At 43.0% G+C, this 14437-nt stretch overlaps 1 protein-coding gene across 1 annotated transcript in view; it reads left to right on the top strand.

Annotated features, from left to right (window-relative positions):
• The first annotated feature begins 575 nt into the window (after positions 1-575).
• The window catches only part of tspan5a (tetraspanin 5a), a 92538-nt gene continuing 78676 nt past the window's right edge, over positions 576-14437 (top strand). The window contains exon 1 of the mRNA XM_043674447.1: positions 576-909. Coding sequence (XP_043530382.1) covers positions 829-909 — 81 coding nt within the window. The 5' untranslated portion in view covers positions 576-828. The remainder of the gene's footprint in view (positions 910-14437) is intronic.

Here is a 14437-nt window from a genome sequence, read left to right as displayed (position 1 = left end):
GAGTTCAGGTGGCGGTTAATATCGCGGCGGCAGTTGGCTATGAAGAGGTCGAGGGCCAAAGTCTTTTCCCCAGGGAAAGGGAGTCCAAAACTACAGGGTATACGTTTAGGGTGAGAAGGAAAAGATTTAGAAAGGACCTAGGGGCAACTTTTTCACACAGTGTGGTGTGTGTATGGAATGAGCTGCGAAACGAAGCAGTGGAGGCTGGTGCAGATATAACATTTAAAAGGTATATGGATAGGAAGGGTTTGGAGGGATATGGGGCGGGTACTGGCAGGTGGGACTACATTAGGTTGGGATATCTGGTCGGCATGGACAGGTTGGACCAAAGGATCTGTCTCCATGCTGTACATCTCTGACTCACTTTCCCATTCTCTTGCTGCCGTCCTCCGCATTCCCCTCATTTTCAGAGGTTAGTTCCCCTCTCTTTCTCATTCCTTCCTTTGCTGATTTTTTTCCAGTCTGCCTTTCTCTCTCTCTCTCTCTTTCCGCTTTTCTTCCTGTATGCCTCTCTCTTTCTCCCTGCCTTGATATTTATCTGTCTTTCCCGACCTGCCGGTCTTTCTCTCCCTCTTCCTCTCTTCGCTCTCCCTCCCTGTGCCTGCCCCTCTGCCGGAAGTCCCGCCTTTGCTTAACCTGGGATCGTGCTGTGCAGAGGCGGAGCTGCGGCTGTGCGGCGGCTCTGGGCCGCTCCCTCCCTCCCTGCCGGCCGATACATTGTAGCCGGAGCTGGAGACATTGTATCCTCGGCCTCCAGCCCCTGTCTACCCTCCCCGTGCCCGGCCGCTCAACCTTTCCAGCCAACCCTTTCTTCATGAACAGTCCAAGATGTCAGGGAAACATTACAAAGGACCTGAAGTCAGCTGTTGCATCAAGTATTTTATTTTCGGCTTTAATATTATATTCTGGGTGAGTAAAGCACAGACACAGTGAACCCAGATAGAGCAGTGTTGTACTGACAGCTGGGTTCTGTGCAGGAGAGGGAGTGGGTGGTGGTAATTTGGACAGTGGGGATTCAGGATAAACCAACCTGGGAAACACTGTGGAAGGCAAAAGAGCCAGCAATCTCTGTGTGAAAAGATTACACAACAGAAGCTTTGTGTGGGTTGGGGGGAGGCCTGAGAGTTTGTGTGAATCATGTACTCTGGGTGTGCTTGCATTGTTTTCAATTGAAAGAAAGTTATTTTTTAAAAATGTACTATAAAATACTTTGCAGCAGTCCACACGTTATTTTAAACTGCTGATTGTTGAGTTGTGGGTCCCTAGGCGAGAAAGTGTGACAATTGTGATTTACACACGCTGCCTCTGGTAGTGAAAGGATTCTTGTCGCAACACCTTTATAATGGCAAAAAAAACCCTGCTTTTTTTTGTTCTGGTCAGTGTCTTTACTATCTTTTTGCCTGAATGATTGCAGCAGCAACCTACATGTCAGTCTGTCAATTGCAACTTCATTCACATGCGAGTATTTTACTGTTTTGATGGTGTCACTCTGAATGTCAGTCCCATCCAGGTTTCTGACTGGGAATTGCAGCTTCAGGTCTCTGTGTGTATGTGTGAGCCACTTGTCCGGGGAAAATGGGAGCTATGTAAAAATTTAAAATTTAAAAATAGGTAACTGTGTAGTATAGTAGCTCTTTCAAAGCTAGAAAGTGATCGTTGAAAGGGTTCAAGTAGAGGTTAGATTACAGTAAGAATCTCACTTTTTTTATGCATTCAATAAGATTTTCCAGATGTTAAATTTCTTGGAAAGTTGCAGCAGAAACAAAACATTTGAACACATCTGTCTATCTATGTGGAAGAGATTGAAATGTATGAGTTATCTTAATTGTAGGATTCAAAATTTGAAATGATACATTCCTAAATTTATAGCAAGTTTTATTTTTAGTTTGTTTTAACTTTAGTTTGTGGCTGTTAAGTCGTGAGAAAATGAAAGTGAGGGGTTGGGGATGGTTAGGGTGAGGAATATACAAATGTGGAAGCCATTCACATTGAAAGACTGCCGAGGTACTGGAAAAGAATGCTGATGCTTAGCAATGATACATGTGTCTTGACAGAAAATAGCCTTTGGTATGTTGAAGACTTGATCTAGATGTTAACAAGTATGACCAACTGCTTAAAGATTTAATGTGCTGTGATTTCAGATGAGAACTGAGGGATTTTCACAATCAGACAATACTGAACAGATTTGGCCTCACTTCTCTCAGGAAGTATGTGTATGTTGAGGGGTGGTCTGATGAAAGAGGCCTTTGAAGGGATTCCATGGCTTAGAGAAGAGCTTTCCAAAAAGGAGCCCCCTAAATATGTCAAATAATAAAATTAGTAGAAACTTCCTTACCCAGACAGCAGTGAGAATATGGAATTTGCTCCTACAAGGAGTTGTTGAGCTGAAACACCTAGATTCTGAAAAGAGAAAGCTAGATAAAGACATGAAGAAAATAAGAGTTGGAAAATATTCAAATAAAGTGGAGGAGGTTTGTCTGGAACATTAGCATTGACATGTACTGGTTGAGTTGCATGCCCTGTATCTGTGTTGTACATTCTGGGTAATCCAGATATCCCAGGAACATCTTGAAAAACTGTCAAAGTCAGCTAAAAAGTGTAACACAGCAATCGTTGGCAATCCAAGCCCTTTTGATGGATTGTACTTGGAATAATGTTACATATGGATTTTAATTCCTCTCCCCCCAGTATAAATGAGCTGAGAGTTTGAACTATGAGCGAAACTAGCTGATACTTAAAAACTAGCCAGGGTTGCCAAGAATTGTAATGTAATAATTTTTTTCATTTGTTTAAATTACACCCTTTTAAAGGAGAAGCATTTTAGTGAAGGATGGAATAGGAACTCTCCTAGTTCTGCATGTTACTCTGTCAGTGAGGTGTTCTGTAGTTTCTTTAATGAAACTACTAGTAAGAAAACCACTTAATAGAAAAAATAGAAATGCAAGCTATAGATATGCACTATGTTTTAAAGAAATAATGAGCGCTGTACTTTTGGGTATGAGTTTATGATAATTTGGTAGGCTGGTCTTGATAGTTTGTGTTGTCCTATCACATTAGTACAGTGTAAAGGAACCGACAGGATTGTAACTTTCTCCCCTCCAATAAGTGATACTCCAGTAACACCGTTTTGAAATGCTTTAAGACCAATGAAGTACTATTGAAATGTCATCAATGTTGTAAAATAGGAAGCAAGACAGCCAACAGTCACACCATAAACTCCCAAACATCAATGTGTTAAATGACCCGGTAATCTGAATTTTCAAAAGTGAAGCTATTTGAGGGATAAGAGAAGCTGGAACAGTTTTACTTTAAAGAGGAGCAAATTAAGAGGAGAATTTAACAGATGTTCAACATGATGGGTTTTGATAAAGTTAATGGGGAAAAATTGCTCTATTGACAAAGTGTCATTAATCAGAAGGGACAGATTTAAAGATCATTGGAAAAATAATCCTTTGCGAAGCCTTGGGGAATACATTATTGTATCAAAGATGGTGTCAACAAAGCAAACCATTGTTACTATTTTAAACAACTTTTGACAATTTGGTGGTCTGAATTCAAAGGTATGAATAGAATAAATGCTGGAGGTTGTTTTATTTTCTAATTGACAGATGATTCATGTAAAACAACATGAGAAGTAAGGATAGTTTTCATTTGTGAAAGAGATGGCACTGTTTAAACAAGGCTGCTTGCTGTAAAGCTTCAGCTCAAATAAACTCAGCTGGCAAATCAGATAAGGCATGAGGGTAATTTCCTAGACTTGGAGGGACTGAGATTATTGGGTCTCGGACGCTCTGCAAAAGTTCAAAGGTTGGGCACCAGTACAGTTCAGTCTGCCTCTTTGGATTGTTTGGCTGTCATTTGTTAAGATGCTGAGTAATCTTCCATTTAAGCAGCTTAATTAATGGAGGGCTGTTTCAGATTTACAGTACAACTACATCAGCCGGGAGGTTGCTGTGCAAACATTTCTAGAATCATAGAATCTCTACAGTGTGGAAACAGGCCCTTTGGCCTAACAAGTCCACACCGACCCTCCAAAAAGTAACCTACCTTGACCCATTCCCCCTACCCTATATTTACCCCTGACTAATGTACCTAATCTACACATCCCTGAACACTATGGGTAATTTAGTATTGACAGTTCACCTGACCTGCACATCTTTGGACTGTGGGAGCAAACTGGAGTACCAGGAGGAAACTCACATAGACATGGGGAGAATGTCTGTGTGGAGTTTGCACAGTCACCCAAGATAGATATTGAACCCAGGTCCCTGGTGCTGTGAGGCAGCAGTGCTAACCACTGAACCACTGTGCTTTTGAAATGGTCTGTCCAGTCTACAGCTGCAGGATATCTTTTTGTGTGGGAAAGAAAGTAAAGCAAGGTTGCATGGTTCTATTAGAGATGAAAATGTAAGTGAGAAGATCGAATGATGCTCTCTTAATGTTCTGGTGAGGTCCTATTGGAATGCAACATCCAGTGTTTGATTAGCAAAGGAAGTAGGGGAGGAGGTGGAAACAATAATTAGATGGGAACTAAGGTGCCGGGATGCAAATATTAGCTTGTTCTCTTTGAAAAGGAAGCTTTCAGATTGCTACGTGGAAGTTTTTAAGTATGCAGTGAATTTGAACTCTGACAAATTGTCCGCACTTGTTGCTTCTAACTCAGCCAAGTACTGCCTTGTACAGAACATTGGTGAGTATGATGGAGACGCACTTTGCATGTGTAATGTGTGCTTGCATTAATGAGGATATTAACAGGGAGAGCATGCTGTCATTAAGGTCAGATTAAAACCTGTAGCACTCTCTGATGCTATGGCAACTGGCGTGGCACTTGAAGCATGGCAAATTCAAATGCTGGGATATGACTGATTACAGACAAGCAGGATGCCAGCTGCATGAACTGTTAGGATACCCTTGCTCACGCTGTCTGTGTGTCTGTCTGTGTGTCTGTCTGTGTGTCTGTCTGCCTGTGTGTCTGTCTGCCTGTGTGTCTGTCTGCCTGTGTGTCTGTCTGCCTGTGTCTCTCTCTGTCTCTCATGCTGTCTCGTGCTGGGAAGGCAAAGGCAATTGTCTCTAAGGACATACATTGACAGCGATACAGATTCATAAGTTGCTGTCTGTCTGCTTCACTAAAGTATAATTTAAGAGAAGGATGCGTAACTCAAGAATTAAGCATAAGCACAGGCAGAACTATTCATGCCAATGTTGAATTATCATCCTTTTTGGTTTGTTGTGCCACAATAGATTTTTAAAATTCACTCCTGGGACGGGGTGGGGGGGATCGCTGGCCAGGCTGGCATTTATTGCCCATCCCTAATTACCCAGAGGGCAGTCAAGAGTCAACCACATTGCTGTTGGCCATGTACATGTAGGCCAGACCAGGTAAGAATGACAGATTTCCTTCCTTAAAAGACATCAGTGAACTCGATGCACTTTTAACTGACAATGGTTATGTTGGATTTAGATTTTATTGTCATATGTACTCAAGTACAGGAGTACAGTCAAAAGTCTATAGTGTTGCCACACATGGCACCATCTTAGGTACCAAGGCATCTAGGTACATAAAATGTAGGTACTAAATAGTAAGAGAAACAAAAGTTAAAACATTTAGTGTTACTTCATAGAATCAGCAGGAAAAAAAAATAAAGTATCAGTTAATATTAAGTTATAAACTAGGAAAATACATGTGTTAAAGGTTCAAGTGTTTGATGAGTTGTCCACTTATCTCTCACTGGCCGACCTCCGCTCTGTGTCCTTGATGCCACCAGCACTGATACCATCACTGTGACTGAAGTTGCCACCTCTCCAACTCCCCTCGTAGCTTGGGAACATGCCCAGGCAGGATCCAGTTGCACACCGAGCTGAGACACTGCCATGGGCCTCTGAGAGACCAGGCCGACGTACCTCCGAGAGACCAGATGGTCACCATTAGGCTGGATCCTTACTTCTGATTTTATTGATCTCTAATTTCCCCATTTGGTACGGTGTGATTCGAACCCATAGCCCTAAAGCATTGGTGTGAACCTCTGGATTGCTAACCCAGAGACATTACCACTACACTACCAATTCCCCTTTATGCCAGCTCTTTGAAGAGACAAAAAAAACTGCAGATATTGGAACCCAAGGTAGACAAGTAGGAGGCTGGAAGAACACAGGAAGCCAGGCAGCATCAGGAGGTGGAGATGTCAATGTTTTGGGAATAACCACCTTCAATAATGGAGGTGGGGGTAGGGGGAGCTGCAGTTAAGGGGGGGGGATGGTTTGAGTGGGGAGAGGGGCGGAATGATGAGGTAGTGACAGGTCGACCCTTCCTTCCAGCTACCAACTGGATTCATTCCTCCCATCGACTGATCGGGTCATAACCACCATCTGTGTTCACCTATCACTACCTCACGCCCCCTGCCCCTCTCCCTACCCAAACCACCCCCCCCCTTAGCTGCAGGTCCCCCTACTCCCACCTCCATTATTGAAGAAGGGTTATACCCAAAATGTTGACTTCTCCACCTCCTGATGCTGCCTGGCTTGCTGTGTTCTTCCAGTTCTTTGGAGAAGCTGTTCAGTGAGTTCTGCTCTCTCTCCACTTTCCCATCTCTGCTGATATTTCCTTTTCAAGTATACATCTCAGACAGGTTATTTCATAAAGATTAACTGAGTTCTCTTCAGAAAGACTATTGAGACAAACAATCAAAGTTCTAATTGACTGCAGTGTTTAGAGAAAGAGGGAGTTTGTGCAGCATCAGAATTACATCAACCAAGGGATTGCCTGTTAGTCCAAGTGCTATTCTTAGTTCCTCAAATGTCAGTTCCTTGGAATTTCTGTTGTTCTTTTGGAAGGGGAGTGGAATCTATAAAAACTCACCATCATTTACTCAGACATTATTTGCAAATGTACAGTACAGACAGCTAAGGAAAAACTGGCTGGTCCATTAATCCTGCCCCCACACTCATGATCTTCAACACCCATCGTGACAAAACATCCACACTCCTCTCCGTCCTACTCCCCGCCTTCCTCATTACGCTTGCCATCTGTAGCTATGGCGAGAGAAAAATCATTCCAGTAATGTCTTGTGGCCAATTTGACCCTGAGGTATCTGACCATGTGATTACTATGGCTCCCTGTCTATCTGTGTAACATCGTTGGACTGCTTTCCTGCTTCAGTTCATTTGCTGTTGAAATCCTCATCTTTACTTTTGTTACAACTTAACAACCACACAAATCATTTCCTGGCTAGCCTCCCATTTTCCAACCTGCAGCTCTTACTGCCTACTGTATCCAATTCTTGTCCAAGGAGAAAGTGAGGACTGCAGATGCTGGAGATCAGAGTAGAAACGTGTGGTGCTGGAAAAGCACAGTGTGTCAGGCAGCATCCGAGGAGCAGGAGAATCAACGATTTGAGCATAAGCTCTTCCAGATGAAGAGATTATGGTCGAAATGTCGACTCTCCTGCTCCTCAGATGCTGCCTGACCCACTGTGCTTTTCCAGCACCACACTTTGACTCCAATTCTTGTCCCTATCACGTCTGAGCTCACTGGTATACCTTGGCTTCTTCTTAAGCAAAGTCTCAATTTTAAAGTTCTTATCGTTGTTTTCAAAACCCTCCGTGGCTTTGACCCTCACTATCGCTCTGAGCCCCTCCTGAATCTTTTGAGTGCTCCAATTCTGGCCTTTTTAACCATTGGTGACCAGGTCACAACTGCTGTGAACCCTAGGGTCTAGAATCCCTTCCCTAAACCTTTGACTCTCCTCTCCTCTCCTTTGAGAAATTCTTTTTTAAAACTACTGCTTTCACAAAGTTTTTGGTCATCAGCTTTACTATCACTTGTGACTCAGTGTCCTTTTTTTTTGTAACACTCTGGTGAAGTGCCTTGGAATGACTTCCAATTTTACAGGTGCCACAGAAATGCAAATTGACATCTATGGAGAGGCCTGCAATTGTTGAAGCGGCTCAAGAAAGTGACTCTCAGCCACCACTTCCAGGAGAACTAAGTGGGGAGTAAACGCTGGCCCAGTCAGCGATGCCCATGTCCCACCAGTTAATATAAAAAAGCTCAGCCTAACTTGCAAACCAGTCCAATGCTGTCTTGAATGCAAAGAGCTCACAGCCGCCATGCTAGTCAGCAGCACATTACTGACATTCAGTATTTTCTGGGAATGAGTTACCACTATCTAAGTATCGAACAATATTTAGTCTGTTCCCACTATTAAAGTTTAAAGTCAGGATTTTTGGTTTTGATCCAGGGTTGTGACTGTCACTGGCTTTACTGCCCATCCCTGATGAGGGGAAGTGGTGGTGTGACTATACTGTGACTGGGCTAGTGATGCAGAACCTTAGGTAACGTTCTGCCAACATGATCGAGTCCCGCCATGATCGATGGTAAAATTTGAATTCAATTTTTTAAAATCTGCCATAAAAGGAAGTCTGATGGTGACCATGTAACCCCTCTGCAGATTGTTGTAAAAACCTATCTGGGTTCACTAATGTCCTTTGGAAGTTAATCTGTGAACCTTATCCAGTCTGGCTCACATGTAACTCCAGACCCACAGCAATGTGGTTACTCCTAACTGCTCACTGGGTGATTAGGGACGGGTGGCAGGTGTCGGCTCAGATGGCAATAGCTTCTACCTACAAACAAATTAAAATGAAATTGCCCCCAAGAAGCTGGTAATGGTGTAGATGCCAGCACAGTGGTTTTTATTGTAGTGGTTTGATACACAGCTGACTTGGTCAACCCCGATGAGAAGTGATCAAATTTGGATGGGCCTGGAGTCACCTGTAGGTCAGACTGGGTAAAATAAGCAGTATAGTTACTTCCTCGAAGGACATTAGTGAGCTAGATTTTATTTAAACAACCACCTGGTGATTCCATTGTCATTATTACGCAGAGTTGCATTTTATGCCAGTTTTAAAAAATTATTGAATTTAAATTCTCCTCATCCTCACCATAATAATCTTTCAAATGGTCAGACCATCTCATCATTTACATTGTTTTACAGACCTTAGTGAGATCATCTCAAAGTCAATGCTTATCTGAACTGAAGGTGCTGGCATCATGTTTATAGTTTATAAAATTACTTATAAAATATTCATGGAGGTGCAAGACATGATGACTTGAGAAATCGAGTAGCAATTTGACCCAATTGGAGTCTGTTTGGTGCATAGTTTGCCCTATCCATTGTTAGGGAGAGGGTATTAGCTTGAGGGGCTGAATGGCCTGTTGCTTTAAGTTTGAAAGTTGAGCAGAGATGAGAAACAAAACTGAATGAGCCAGGGAATGAATTTAGAATTTCCTAACATAAATTGTTTATTTCTGAATTAGGGCAGGGAGTGGGTGGTATGATGCAAAGAGCTCAGTGGAACATAAATGATTGTAGTGAAACAAGGTATATCCAATGTTGGCAAGTTAAGAATTCAGTTCCTAATGGAGAGACCTTCACTTCACTTAATAAATGCTGGTGAATGATTCTCAATAGAAAAGCTCAGTCATCTTCTGCCCTTGTGTTCCTTGTTGCTATGGCAGTGAGTTAAGAGTCTTGTTTTTCAATAAAGGGGAGTTATTTTGTTGTTTTGCCCTTTCTCTTATTTCTGCCCTCCATCACTGCCTGTGGTGCTGTGACTCGGGAATAGGAGAGTGTGGTCCTTTTAATAGTGTGGGATTGTTATAAATTTGCTGGCTCTTGACAGACTTTCTTCATGTCCCTCCCTAAGTCACAAAGATGGTGAAGACATACCCTGCAATTTGAGAGCAGGCATGAATTGAACACTGTTTCTGCTGCAACTTATCATTGATAGCCCGTGAAGGTGGGTTTCATAGCATATATTTCATGAGAAATATTAAATCACAGATACAACAGAGAAGGAGACCATTCAGCCTTTTGTGCTTGTGCTGGTGCCTTTGAAAGAGCAACCCAACTGAACCCAGAATACTGTAGTTTTTCAATGTGTGTGTATGGAATGAGCTGCCAGAGGAGGTAGTGGAGACTGGTACAATTACAGCATATAAAAGGCATCTAGATGGGTATATGAATAGAAAGGCTTTAGAGGGATATGGGCCAAATGCTGGCAAATGGGACTAGATTAATTTAGGATATCTGGTTGGCATGGGGGCGAGTTGGACCAAAGGGTCTGCATCAGTGTTGTTCAGCTCTATGATTTTATCTGACTCCCTTTTGGTTAGATGTGCTTTTAGGGACAATGTGATATCACTGGTCTCGTAAATGAAAACCCGGGCTGATGCTCCAGGACACAGTTCATGTCCCACCATGCAACTGGTAGAATGTAAATTCAGTTAATGAATCTGAATATAGAACTAGGCTCAGTGGTGGTGATCTCAATAATTGCCACAATTGTTGAATCAAGTATGTTTTGGCAGCAAAGGGGAGACATTGGCCTAAAGGTGTTATCACTGGACTGTTAGCTAGACACCCAGGTAATGTTCTGGGAATCCATATTTGAATCCTGCCATGACAGATGGTGGAATCTGAATTCAATAAAAATCTGGAATTAAGAGTTTAATGGTGACCATGAAACTGTTGCCGATTGTCAGAAAATCTATCTGGTTCACTAATTCCCTTTCGGGAAGGGAATCTGCCATCCTTATCCAGTCTGACCTACATGTGAATCCAGACCCAAGCAATTTGGGTGAGTGTTAACTGCCCTCTGGGCAATTAAGAATGGGCAATAAATACTGGCCCAGTTGCGGTGCCCACAGCTTGTGAATGAAAAACACCAGGAAGGCATCCTGTAATGCTTACCTGGCCTTCAGGTGCTTTTGTATCGGGGTAGTGGTCGTACCTCTGGGTCGGATGATCTTGGGTACAAAATCAGACGCACCACAATATTTCAGGTCAGTTTAAAAGTATCTACCTGGTCTGACCTACATGTGACTCCAGACCCACAGCCGATGTGGTTGACTCTTAACTGCTCTCTGAGATGGCCAACACTTTGTCTCAGTTGGGAGCTGACTGTGACAGCAACACTCACACGGAGGGATAAAGGGAGAAAAAAACACCACAGAGCAAGTTCCCTCAAGTAAGTAATGGACCCAGGACACCAAGGTTTTTTAATGACTCTGTTGCCATGATGTTCTCGTTTGTGTTGTCGTACAGCACACATCCCCGTTTCTCCTTTGCACTCTCCTCTTACCCACTCCCATTGCTGTACTCCTTCCATTCATTCAGGGGACGTGAGTGTGGCAGGCCGGGTCAGCATATATTGCCCATCCCTAATTGCCCAGAGGACAGTTGAGTCAATTTGCCGATGAGACAAAGCTAAGTAGGAACATGAGATCAGTACTTCTCCTGCACTGGCTTCTCCTCACACCCCATATGGCCCTTTGTACGGCCAGATAGACAGCAATGGAACGGAGATTGAAGAGAACCAGTAACATCTTTAATCCCGCCCCCATCCCCTTCATCCTGTGGAATAATGTCTGCATCTGTTCTCTCAGATACACAGTCCCAGATTCACTTTGTCCATCAGGCTTCATAAATGCAAATGGATTTCGTTTTCTTTAGTAATCTAAATATCTCTACGAGCCTTGTTAACTTCTCACCAGCTTGTGCCTCTCCGTATGAGACCAGTTGTTGCCATGGAAACTTAACAGCCAAACCAAAACCTGCTGGTCTTGAGGTCTAGTTTTGGAGGGGAGGAGAGGTGATTTTTATGTGCAATCTCACCAGTGCTGCCAATGTTGTAACAAACATTGTCACGAGCTCAGGATGGGATACAGTTTGAACAGAGAGTCTGACAAACGTTTAGTGTCAGCAAGAAGAGTCTTCAGACGTGCTGTGGTTTTGGTTTGACTCATAAAGCTTTGTAAAATCGAATCTTGCACTAATAAGGTAGTGGGTGAAATCACTATTGCAAGTCTCTTCAAGTAATTAATAGTGATTTATGAAACATGAATATGGGAGTTAATTCAAGGATTTTTTTGGGGGTTTATGTTGGATTAATTTTGCGTGACTCCTCTTGTAACTTGCCGATAAAAACCCATTACTTCCCATTTTAAGAGGAGGAGGCCACTCATCCCCAAGAGCCTGTTCCTTCGTGTTTAATTTGGCTCCTAATTCCATCTAACTGTCTTGACCACCCTAAGGGGCAGTGAGCAATACATTCCTTGCACCCTCAGTGGGGAGTGCCAAGGTTTGGCCAAGATTTCCCAGCAGTGTAAAGGATAAGTCATTGTGAATCATCCTGGATGTTTAGTTTGCTAAGCTCCCAGAATTGAAAGGAGTAAAAGCCACCAAAACCTTAATTGTCTGCCTGCTTATTGGGCTGCTCATGCCTCTGAAACAGTGTGTTGTGAGATCAAGTTCCAGTGCAGACACTTGAACAGACTGATAGTCCAGTGCAGTACTGAGAAAGTGCTGCACTGTCAGGGATGCCTTCTCTTGGATGAGATGTTAAACTGAGGCTCTGCGTACTCTGATGTAAAAGATCTCATGGCAATGTTTTGATGAAAAACAGGAAAGTTTTCCCATGTTCTGCTAAAATATTTAAACCTCAGATAACATAATTAAAAACAGACTTTAAAACCAGCTGAAAACGGGCTCCTTCGTCAGCAACTCTCAAATCCACGACCACTTTTCTCTAGAAGGACAAGAGCAGCAGATACATGTGATCGTCACCCCCTCCAGTTCTGCTCCAAACCACACTCCATCTTGAGTTGGAAGTATATTGTCGTTCCTTCAGTGCTGGGTCAGAATCCTGGAATTCCCTCCCTAAGGGCATTGTGGATCTACCTACAGCACATGGACTGCAGCGGTTCAAGAAGGCAGCTCACCCCTACCTTCTGAAGGGAAACTAGGGATGGGCAATAAATGCTGGCCCAGTGAACAATGTCCAACATGTGAATAAAAAAATTATGTGGTCGTTATCACAATTGGCTAAATGGGATCTTGCTATGCTCAAATTGGCTTCCACATTTCCTAGATTACAACAGTGACCACACTTCAAGAGTAGTTCTTTGGCTGTGAAGTGTTGTGGGATAACTTAATGTTGTGACAGGTGCTATATAAATGTAACTACAGCAATAGCTTTCACATTGGAAGAGATCCGAGATATTTGTGAAAATGTTGCATTCTACCATGACTCTGAATTTAAAATAATAATTATTGCCCATAATTGGGACAGCACATTTTCTGATCATTTGAATAACAGTGCCCCAAAGTAATTGCAGTTGGTGAAGCTTGTCTGATTAAAATTGATAGAGGAATTAATAGTGTTTCTTGGTGATACACCAAACACCCTCCTTAGTTGGTTTGAGAGGTTTGGGGGTGGAAGCTAAAGTGTTTCAGATGTTATGTTGCAAGAAACCAAATCACGATCCAAGTGGTTTTGTAGAGAACACATAAGAATATATGAATTAGAAGCAGGAGAGGGCCATTTGCCTCCTCAACCAGGTTCGATTCCAGACTCTGGCGACTTACTGTGTGGAGTTTGCATATTCCCCTTGTGTCTGCGTGGGTTTCCTCAGGGTGCTCCGGTTTCCTCCCACAGTCCAACGATGTACAGGTTAGGGTGAATTGGCTACGCTAATTTGCCCGTAGTGTTTAGGGATGTGCAGGCTAGGTGCATTAGTCAGGGGAAATGTAAAAGTAATAGTGTAGGGGAAATGGGTCTGGGGTGGGATACTGTTCAGAGGGTCGGTGTGGACTTGTTGGGCCAAATGGCCTGTTTCCACACTGTAGGGATTCTGTGTAATCTAAGCCTGCTCCCCATTCAGTAAGACTATGGCTAATCTAATAACTTCACATTCCTGCTTATCCCCTGATAATCTTTCAGACACTTTATCAAGAATCTACTACCTCTGTCTTACAAAAAATCAGACTCTGCCTTACTTGCCTTTTGAGGAAGAGTTCTAAAAGCTCAGGTGACTCAGAAAATTCTCCTCATCTGCCTTGGAATGAATAAATAAAAAGTACAAATTCTAGTCTCTATATTACAAGCATCAGACCAAAACGAGAGCAAAACAAAAATCTCTGAGAGTTGTGAGGGCTGGAGGAGATCACAGAGGGAGGGAGGAAGGTGAAGCTATGGAAGGGATTAAGAGCCAGCGTGAGAATGTTAAAGTCGAAATCAGGATCACTATCGATCAGTGTGTGCCAGGGTGATGAGTGAACTGAAACAATTCAGAATTTTCTGGCGAAATGCAGCCGCTTGTACGAAGACAGCAGAGTTAGCATTTCAAGTCATAGAGATGTACAGCATGGAAACAGACCCTTCGGTCCATCATGTCCATGCCGACCAGATATCCCAACCCAATCTAGTCCCACTTGCCAGCACCCGGCCCATATCCCTCCAAACCCTTCCTATTCATATACCCATCCAAATGCCTCTTAAATGTTGTAATTGTACCAGCCTCCACCACATCCTCTGGCAGCTCATTCCATACACGTACCACCCTCTGTGTGAAAAGGTTGCCCCTTAGGTCTCTTTT

The sequence above is a fragment of the Chiloscyllium plagiosum genome, chromosome 32 (assembly GCF_004010195.1).
Source record: "Chiloscyllium plagiosum isolate BGI_BamShark_2017 chromosome 32, ASM401019v2, whole genome shotgun sequence".
NCBI classification, from domain to species: Eukaryota; Metazoa; Chordata; class Chondrichthyes; order Orectolobiformes; family Hemiscylliidae; genus Chiloscyllium; species Chiloscyllium plagiosum.
The sequence above is the reverse complement of the archived record's forward strand: the minus strand, read 5'-3'. Positions and strand labels throughout refer to the sequence as shown.